The sequence below is a fragment of the Coregonus clupeaformis genome, chromosome 36 (genome assembly GCF_020615455.1).
Source record: "Coregonus clupeaformis isolate EN_2021a chromosome 36, ASM2061545v1, whole genome shotgun sequence".
NCBI classification, from domain to species: Eukaryota; Metazoa; Chordata; class Actinopteri; order Salmoniformes; family Salmonidae; genus Coregonus; species Coregonus clupeaformis.
The window spans coordinates 28,780,495-28,790,077 of NC_059227.1; the positions used below are offsets into that span (position 1 = coordinate 28,780,495).

At 41.0% G+C, this 9,583-nt stretch overlaps 1 protein-coding gene across 2 annotated transcripts; it reads right to left on the reverse strand.

The window, feature by feature from the left end:
* Positions 1 to 2,683: 2,683 nt before the first annotated feature.
* LOC121552622 lies at positions 2,684 to 8,324 on the reverse strand. 2 transcript variants are annotated; one of them, XM_041865591.2, is made up of 7 exons: positions 8,241 to 8,324; positions 5,770 to 5,902; positions 5,120 to 5,325; positions 4,830 to 5,005; positions 4,462 to 4,606; positions 3,982 to 4,121; positions 2,684 to 3,895 (listed from the first exon to the last, which is right to left on the reverse strand). In XM_041865591.2, exons 3-7 carry the CDS (start codon positions 5,310 to 5,312, stop codon positions 2,885 to 2,887), a joined length of 1,665 nt encoding a protein of 554 aa, XP_041721525.1. In that variant the 5' UTR covers positions 5,313 to 5,325; positions 5,770 to 5,902; positions 8,241 to 8,324; the 3' UTR covers positions 2,684 to 2,884. The 2 variants fall into 2 exon arrangements, with proteins under 2 accessions (XP_041721525.1, XP_041721524.1); XM_041865590.2 differs by lacking the exon at positions 8,241 to 8,324 and adding an exon at positions 8,035 to 8,176.
* Positions 8,325 to 9,583: the final 1,259 nt, after the last annotated feature.

Genomic DNA, 9,583 nt, shown 5'->3' on the forward strand with positions numbered 1-9,583 from the left:
AGCAGAATATATGTCTGGTCTCAGCACTGTTTTCAATATCACCCCACTCACCCCTCATTTGTGCAAAATAAGCAATATGACTTAAACAGACAAGCGCTCCTTTGTCTTCGTCTTCCTCAGAAGAGTGAGGCTGGCTGTCAGAGGAGGGAAAGAACTCAGTGAATGAGGGAGAGTGTGAGGACTTTACTTTGATGGTGTTTGCGGTGCGTGGCCCACATGGAAATACAGCCTACAGGTTTGAGCTGTCTTCGCTCGGTGTAATGCTGCATATCCACATTTGCCAGGCTTACGAGATTTAAATACAGCAGAGCTTGTATAGGAACTTGCTAGGTTTTTCTTTAAGAAGCATATGAATGATGTTTTTTGCCAAAGTAAAATGAATGCTCAAAGAGAAAGAAATACAACCTGTGTTTGAAAATGAAACATTGAGTGTGGCCAGAGAAAGTGAGATAAGCTTGCCTTAAGCTATCCCGTTTGTACAGTAATTACACTTCTGTACAGAGCATGAAACTGTCTCTCAGAAGTGCACCTTCCAAATCAATATCTTCCAATTCACAGTCAGTACAGATGGATAGACTGCAGATGTGCTGTTATAGGAAAAGGGCTCCATCTAGTGTACCTATGATTCTGTTTTTATGATATAAGATATGAAGTTGAGGGCACTGATGTGTACAGTAGGCCTGCATTACATGTCTTTTTTTATATCACCACTGGGCTAGTGCTGGCCAAAAACTCAGTCTTGAAGACTTGAGAGATCTTTCATATTTAATCTGTTCCGTTTTCAAGAATGTCTGAATCATGAGGATAAAATACTAACATCCACTTAGCTCCTCTTTTCTGAATCCTGATTGGTCCATTTTGAGCAACTAAAAGGTGAGAGTACGGCCTCCCAGTGGGAACAGTACAACACAGTTAGTCATTCATTATCACTAACCAGACCATGTTAATCCTTCCTTTTCTTCAGTTCCTCTTTTCAAAAGCTTTCGGCACAGAATAGTGTTTCTCGCTTGTGTTATACCTCACAATGAACCAACATTATGCTTCTGGTAGTCTGCTCCATGTTTTTTTTTTATTCTGTGTACAACACAGGAGGTTGGTGGCACCTTAATTGGGTAGGACAGGCTTGTGGTAATGGCTGGAGCGGAATCAGTGGAATGGTATCAAATACATCAAACACATGGTTTTCATGTGTTTGATGCCATTCCATACGCTCCGTTCCAGCCATTATTATGAGCCGTCCTCCCCTTAGCAGCCTCCACTGGTGTACAATATATTGTAGGCCTATATCATTGTTGGCTTCTTTATTGAGAACAACTTTTTTTCAGGGAAATCATTGGACTTTCCTGTCTATGCAAATAAAGGATATATATATATCTGTTATTTCCTTAAACACTTTACACGTTGATGTCGGTGATGCCTTGTATTATACTTAGCACATTGAGGCAATATTGACTTTACAGTGTAACCTGACTTTTAAAAGCACTTAATTTGTAATGTTTATTCCCTTTTTTCTACCTAATATTTTGGTGGGTGTGCGAGTGTGACTGTGTGTGCATGTGTGCGTGTGTGAACTGGTTAACTGTTAACAGTTGACTTTCACATGGACTGTGAATGTTCATTCTCATGATCACCTCTTTGAAGTCTACCATTTAGAATGTGAACAGAGGGACCTTTTGTTTTTGTTTGTTCCAAAAAGCCACATTAAAAAGGAAGTGGGTCACCAAAAGGCATTCACAAAGGTCAAAAAATATCTGCCTGTGTTTGATATTTAACATAATTACTTAAAAACAGATGTGTCTTTATACTGCAGAATGTGAGCTTTACTGTAGTCTCTTTAAAGGACAGAATCAGTCAGTCAGTGTCAGATAAATGATCATACACCCTGATAACTCCTGCTTCCATCTGCAGGCTTGTTAGTGGTTAATTATAAAATGATCATATAACAACAATATGATTATATTAATATTACACTGTAGGGAATCACCCACACAACTAGTCATGAATCAATGCTGAAAATGACCATCCATGTGGTGTAAAAGCCTAGTTGGTAATAATAGTCCATGCTCTGACCAATAGCTGAGGAGGTGGCAAAGCTTCCTATGGAATCTCCATGTATTCTCGTCTTCACTGAGTAGGGAGAGCGTGAGGAAACAGACTTAAGAATACATATCTTGTCATCTGTTCTAAAGAATAAAAAGTGTAGTTACTGTAGTTGAGGTTTTGACTGAGACTATCAAAATGAGAAGAAGCGCAAATAAAGGCCAATGACCCAAACTAATAAGTGTTGTTAATTATGGCCCTGTGCTGTGAAGGTGACAGATTTGAATTATGGTGTGAATCAACTCTGCATTTATCTGTGTGTTCAAACGAGGGTTTACAACCATTATATGAGAAGGTCAGTGACTCAAGAGCATAGTCTTACATCATACAGCACTGAGTGTGCACAAAAGCGATGCAATTGTTATTCTTTGGAGGTTGAGGACAGTAAGCTTTAGTGTGTGGTTAGAAACCTTTCCAGCCACACTCCTTCCTGGTTGTTAATCATCATGATGTAAAGTGGCATTGCATGTGGCTTCATATCAACTTTGTATGAAATTGTACACAAAAAAGCTATCTGGCAATACATCAGTCGTAATAAATTAGTAGAAAATAATGGATAAAAAAGGTACAAAGTAAACAAAACCTCTTCAAAAATATGTTAATTACAATCACATTGCTAAAGCAGTTACAAACCTTTTTGGATTAGTTAAAAATATGTCCTTCATTTGATTTGGCAACTGAATCAATTGGTACATACAGCAATCTGAATTATTCTTCCACATACAGTAAACAAACTTTTTTTTGCTGTAATAATGTGTGTCCAATAGGTTAACTGTCCAATAGGTTAGTCCTTCATGTTGATCTGTAGGCTCCAGACATTCTGTAGTTTAGTCAGGTCACTCTCACCCTCACTCTCCTCTGAGGATTGCCTCACTAACACACTGGGTAAGATCTCCACCTGCTCTGACTCCCTGTCCTTCTTCCTCGCTCCATCCACTTCTGGAATAGGCTTGGAGAGCAGAGGCATCTGGAGGATCCCTGTTGTAGGGCTCCAGTCAACACAGTTACCACCACCGAATCCATCCTCTTCCTCAGACTCCTGTGGAAACAGAGCTTGCCTCTGGCTTCTGAACAGGTTGACCTGGGCTAGCAGCAGGGGCTGAGTATCCCTATTGTTAGACTGCGTCTGGTACTTTGTTGTCACCATCTGCTGCTCTGGGGCTGCTCCCACGAAGCCATAGTCTGAGGGGTAACTTTGGGGCTCCTCAGCCTTGTCTCCCCACAGGTCCACAGTGGTCTCTCTGACTGAGAAGAGCTGAGGTGCGTAGGGACCCACCTGATCAGGCGCTTTGTAACTTGCGCTCTCCACCCCCAGCTTTATATCAGACAGCAGTGGCATTCTAAAGAGCCCTGTCTTGGGGTCCTTGTCTAAACAGATCCCAGTGAAAACATTATCCACAGGCTCCTGTGAACCTGGTGCACATCTCTGTGCAATGTACGGGTTGACCTGGCTGAGACGCAGGGGCAGGGTTTTCTCACTGTCAGATGCCTCCCTTTCCCTCACTTCCGGCATCTCTGGGGCCGCTCCAACGAAGACGTAGTCTAGAAGCTCTGGTTGGGCCTCACCGAACTCATCTTCCCATGATCCCTCCTTAGGAGGCTCTATGCCAGGGGCTTGCTGGGCAGTGTAGGGTAGTACGGGCTCCCCCTCTGTTTGGTAGATCAGGGCAGGGATATTGTTGGGCTTTATGGCCATCAACTCCATGGGCTTGGCAATGTTGACCTGTACCACATTCATTTTCACAGCATGCTCAGGACAGAAGGTCTGCGGTGGGTACTGAATGTCCGATATTTCCTGAAAGACCAAAAAGGGTGACATCTTAGTAAATTGCACTTCATAGCCATTGTTGAAGGCTTCTATTAGTCACATATAATTCTTACCAGGAAAGGGGGACTTTTCTGTTTATTACCACAGACAAAGTGGTAGACAAGGCATCCGGCCAGGATCAGCGTGAAAATGGAGATAACTGATGGCACAACGGCTCCCATCAGCATCAGTAGCAGCTGGTCATAGAAGGGATCTGTAAAGACAGAGTGGTAGGGTAGAGATCAAACAAGACAGATCTATACAGTGTACAGCCATCATAGGAAGAGGAAAGCCTATAGGTTACAGCTGAGAACACACACACACCCCTTCAAACTTCAAAATAATTCCATCTCTACCAGGAAGAGAAAATACCCTCTGGGAAAACACCTCAAGTCTCCTGTCACATTTACTGATAGAGAGAACAATTCTTGGAATGCTTTTGTGCTTTACCAAAACCTGTTGGGCAGGTTTATCCTGACAGACATTCATGCATGTAATAGAAGAAAAAAATCACTGCACACTAGGTAATTGGATAAACGCAAGTCTTATCTTACCCTTTGGGGTTGTTAGGCACTGCCATTCAGATCCATGCCAAGGTATAGGAAGTGATAGAACCTGGGAATTAGCAGAGACACAATACTGGGTTTCATAGGCAAGCAACCCATATTCAAAGGATCTGTTTTCCACAGTGAAGTGTTGCTGAAAGACAAAATGGATACAGAAAGTTAAAATACACAATATAGAACTAACCCTCATTATAATCTGCATTATAAAATAATTACCATGATATGAAAAATATTGAATTGTCTATTATAATCTATTAATGCAGCAATTTGCACTGATTAAAGCTCCTGCAGGGAGTCCTACATATTATGTAATTTAATTATTTACACAGAGTTACAGTAACCAACATAACACCAACCATTTTGTTGCTTCTGTTGTCGTACACAGACAGGCTGTATGTCATCTGAGGGTAGATTTTCAACAAGGAGTACTCTTTTGTCATGTTTCCAGTCTTCCATCTCATTGGACCCTTCAGCTTGACAGTAACACTATTCTCCTTCACCACAAGTTTTACAAGTGGAGGTCCAAAGGTTGCTGTTGGAGACAATAAACATTTCATATAATTCTCTGATTTTATCTTGAAGTAGTTCGCTATGGCTCCTCATTCATAGATAAGGAAAATTATATTTGAAGAGGATCTCAACTTACTGTCAGCTTTGGGGTCAAACCTCTTTTCTGTGAATGCCCATTTGGAGGATAGGTTTGTGCCCACAGCCTTGACCCTGGCAAAGTAGCCTTCATCCAGGTCAGTAGTCTCATTGGATAGATCACACCAGGTCTGAGGGATGTCTCTGCACTGCTTCTTCACCGTCCAGCGCACCTGTGTCACCCCACTATCCATTCTATCACCATAACTAGGAGACAACAAATAAACACATCATGAGATGTGTCCTTAAATCCATGGATCATGGGTATTTATTTACAATTATAAACTGGGTGTTTCGAGCACTGAATGCTGATTGTCTGAAAGCCATGGCATTTCAGACCGTATACCACAAGTCAAAACATGTATTTTTACTGCTCTAATTACGTTGGTAACCAGTATATAATAGCAATAAGGCACCTCAGGTATTTGTGGTATATTGCCAATATACCATGGCTAAGGGCTGTATCCAGGCACTCCGCATTGCGTTGTGCGTAAGAATAGCCCTTAGCCATGGTATTTTGGCCATATACCACACCCCCTCGGCCCTTATTGCTTAACTAGTTCATGGAAATATCAGTCTCTCGTGACAAAATTGAGGAGCTGATTTGGTTCTGGGTACCAAGATTATGGAAATGTATAAAAGTGTCCTCACATTGCATACTCCACTGTGTAATGTGTGTCATTTGGTGTGTCTTTCCCAGGATGCCACTTTACAATGTTCCTCAGGTTCACAGAGTTAAAATGAACTCCTTCAGGATGCCATACAACGGACCCATGTGAGACCACTAGGACAGGAGAAAGAGCAGAAAGTAGATGATCAACTGCCAAGGGCAATTCGAATTGTCAACTTGAGACACTTTCTAGAGAGCATCACTCCCTATAAACAATTCTAAAAATGAAATAGTATTATAGCGAAATTAAGATAATTAAATTACATCCTTCTTCCTTAACATACTGTAGAATGTCTTAAAGTTGAAGAGAAACATTGTATAGAATAACAACAGGATGTTGATGTGATTAAGGTTTACATTTACGTCATTTAGCAGACGCTCTTATCCAGAGCGACTTACAGTTAGTGAGTGCATACATTTTTTTCATACTGGCACCCCGTGGGAATCGGACCCACAACCCTGCCGTTGCAAGCGCCATGCTCTACCAACTGAGCTACACGGGGCCGTTGAGGGATAAGATATTTCATAAGCCGTCACAAAGAAACACTTATTTTCCCCTGACTGCACGAGACTACATTTGTTTTCTGTGTGTTTCAGAATATCACATGTGCTCAGTTAAACACGTCTTTCAAGGACATCTCATGATTATATTAACCCTATTCATTGCACCATAAATGTAATTGAGAGCTGCTTGTTTGTTTTTCTGTAAGCTTTGCGAACAGCCTTTTTGTTGTGATCAATGCCTCAACTTAGCATTAAGTGTTACATATGTCACTACTCAACTCTGTAACTATATATTTTTTTCGATATAGCACATACTGTACAAGGTTGGTGGAAAATACAGTAGAGGGAGTGAAAACAAAAGTAAAGCAAAGTAAATGCCACCCACATACGTGTTGCAGTTGGCTACAGCTGAAGGTGTGTTTGGGCGAGTTTTAAAATGACACAAAATTATTACATTGGTTGAACATGCTTAAAATGCATTTTTAACCCTCTACTGCACATCGTTGCACTCAGGCAACAGAAAACCTTTTTGCCCCTCACACGACAGGTAGCCTAGCGGTTAGAGCACTGGGCCAGTAACTGAAAAGTCGCTGGTTTGAATACCTGAGCCGACAAGGTGAAAAATCTGTCAATGTGCCCTTGAGCAAGGCACTTAACCCTAATTTGCTCCAGGGACGCCGTACTACTATGGCTGACCCTGTAAAACAACACAATTTCACTGCACCTATCCGGACAGCGTATGTGACAATAAAAAATGTTTTTTTATGCATTTTTTTTTTTTTTTTACACATGACAATATATGATGACATGTCTGTAAACAATCCAATGAGGTGCAGAATTTGGTAGGATGTATCAGTTAGGGCAGGAAGCAGAGTGAAGTGAGAGCATTGTGTGAGCAAAGGGTCAGATACATTTAATTATTTTGCATGTTTAAATAGAGATATGTACTTGTGTAGGGACCTCTAAAGAAGCATATTTGATAGGTTTTGAACATATTTTGTTTTTATATATTTTTTAAAAAAAGTTGTATTTGTGTTGCCTCAGGGCAACGTTGTGCAATTAGGCTACTTTTCAGGGCAATGAAAGACATGTAAAATTATGTTAAATGATGGCCTTGGTCAATGTTTTTGCCAACATATCCACTGACATTGACAGGCAATTGAGCAGTTAGGATCATACCCTCTGATAGTGAGGACTGTGAGCTTTAGGACAGTGACAGTGAAGAAGAATAGACCACAGAATCAGGTTTGAGAGGCAGTGAATATTACTAGCTTATGTCCAACTTGTATTTTCTCATCAAGAGTTCTTGTTTCTACTATATCTAACTTAATAAATGTTCTGAAAATATCAGATTTTCCTTATGGCACAGCATTGCGCCATAAATGTCTGGGTGTTGGGGGTAATTTTATTTATTTATTTTTTAATGATTGATACATTATCAGAAAGCCTAAATCTTCCCCCAAAAAGCTGTGCAGTAGAGGGTTAGGGGAGAAAATGGGAATCTTAAATTATACACAACATGTGGCTTCCAAATTCATCAATGACAGCTGAACAATGACAGCTGAACTATAGCTTGACTGAAAATAATAAATTGTAGTAGCAAAATATTGAGTTCAAGGCATAATTAAACTTGCCAGTGGTTCAATATGTGATAAGATGTAAACTGCACTGCTTACCACAATAGTAAACCTTTTCCTTTTAATTACTGATTATGATACGCAGTCAATGAAAATGAAGCCTACCTGCCGTCCATAGATAAATAATGAAGAGATATTTGACCATTCTTTCCCGTAGCATTGGTAAAAAGATATATATAATATTAAGCTCATGGACATTTCAACCAATATGCTACAGTAAATTATTCCGTTCGAGGAGCTCCTTCAGTGTCTTTCATGTTGTTATCTGCTTTACATTACCGTGGCCAGGTAGCCTAGTAGTCAATACTCACGTGAAATGGGCGGAGCTATTTACAGTAAGCGAGGAGGAATTTAGAATTTAGAAACACGCTCCTGTGAATGTGGGAACAAACTTGGCCTGGTGTGGTGAGATAACTCGATCTGTGATACAACTATGCGTGCCCTTATTTCAAAGAGCGCTCCATAAGCCACGCCCCAGTTGGCAGAGCTAGGCAGTCTTCTTCTTCTTCTGTGGGACTACAACCCAAAAAGGTGCATTGCCGCCACCAACTGGACGGGTTGAAACCAAAACAAGAAAAAAATAAAATCCATACGTGATAGGGAAACTAACTTAATCCATCCAAATAAAATTATATATTGACAAAAAAAAACTCCCACTTCTTTCTTCTTTCAATTCTCCATATCTCCCTTCTCAGGCTCTAGGGAAAGAGAGGGTGGTACGGCTTGTGACAATATTCCATGTAACACCAAGAAATCTTTCAGCCCCAGGAACCGCTCCGCCGCTTCCACAATGATTTCTATCTTCCTGGACCTTCTCTCCACCTTGGCAGTGCCATTTATCACCATAGCTATAAAGGCCACAAATTCCACCTTCTTAACCTTTAAAATGTCAGGATCCTGCTGGTGAAAGGCAACCCTTGCAGCCTGCAGTGAAGACCTATCCACCACCCTGGACTCTTCAAGAGCACGATTCAAACCCTCAACCTTTTTAACAGCTGCTGTATATGATATGCTCTGGATAGCCCTGACTTTGGCCACGTCATTCTCCTTCACCCTTGTGGGGCATTCGAAAGATGATGGCTTCATGATTCCCACCACAATTGCAACATGTCAAATCAAATCAAATCAAATTTTATTGGCCACATGCGCCGAATACAACAGCTGCAGACATTACAGTGAAATGCTTACTTACAGCCCTTAACCAACAGTGCATTTATTTTTAATAAAAAAGTAGAATAAAACAACAAAAAAGTGTTGAGAAAAAAAGAGCAGAAGTAAAATAAAATAACAGTAGGGAGGCTATATATACAAGGGGGTACCAGTGCAGAGTCAATGTGCGGGGGCAGCGGCTAGTTGAGGTTGTTGAAGTAATATGTACATGTGGGTAGAGTTTAAGTGACTATGCATAAATAGTTAACAGAGTAGCAGCAGCGTAAAAAGATGGGGTGGGGGGGCAGTGCAATTAGTCCGGGTAGCCATGATTAGCTGTTCAGGAGTCTTATGGCTTGGTGGTAGAAGCTGTTGAGAAGTCCTCTGTAGCTCAGCTGGTAGAGCACGGCGCTTGTAACGCCAAGGTAGTGGGTTCGATCCCCGGGACCACCCATACACAAAAATGTATGCACGCACGACTGTAAGTCGCTTTGGATAAAAGCGT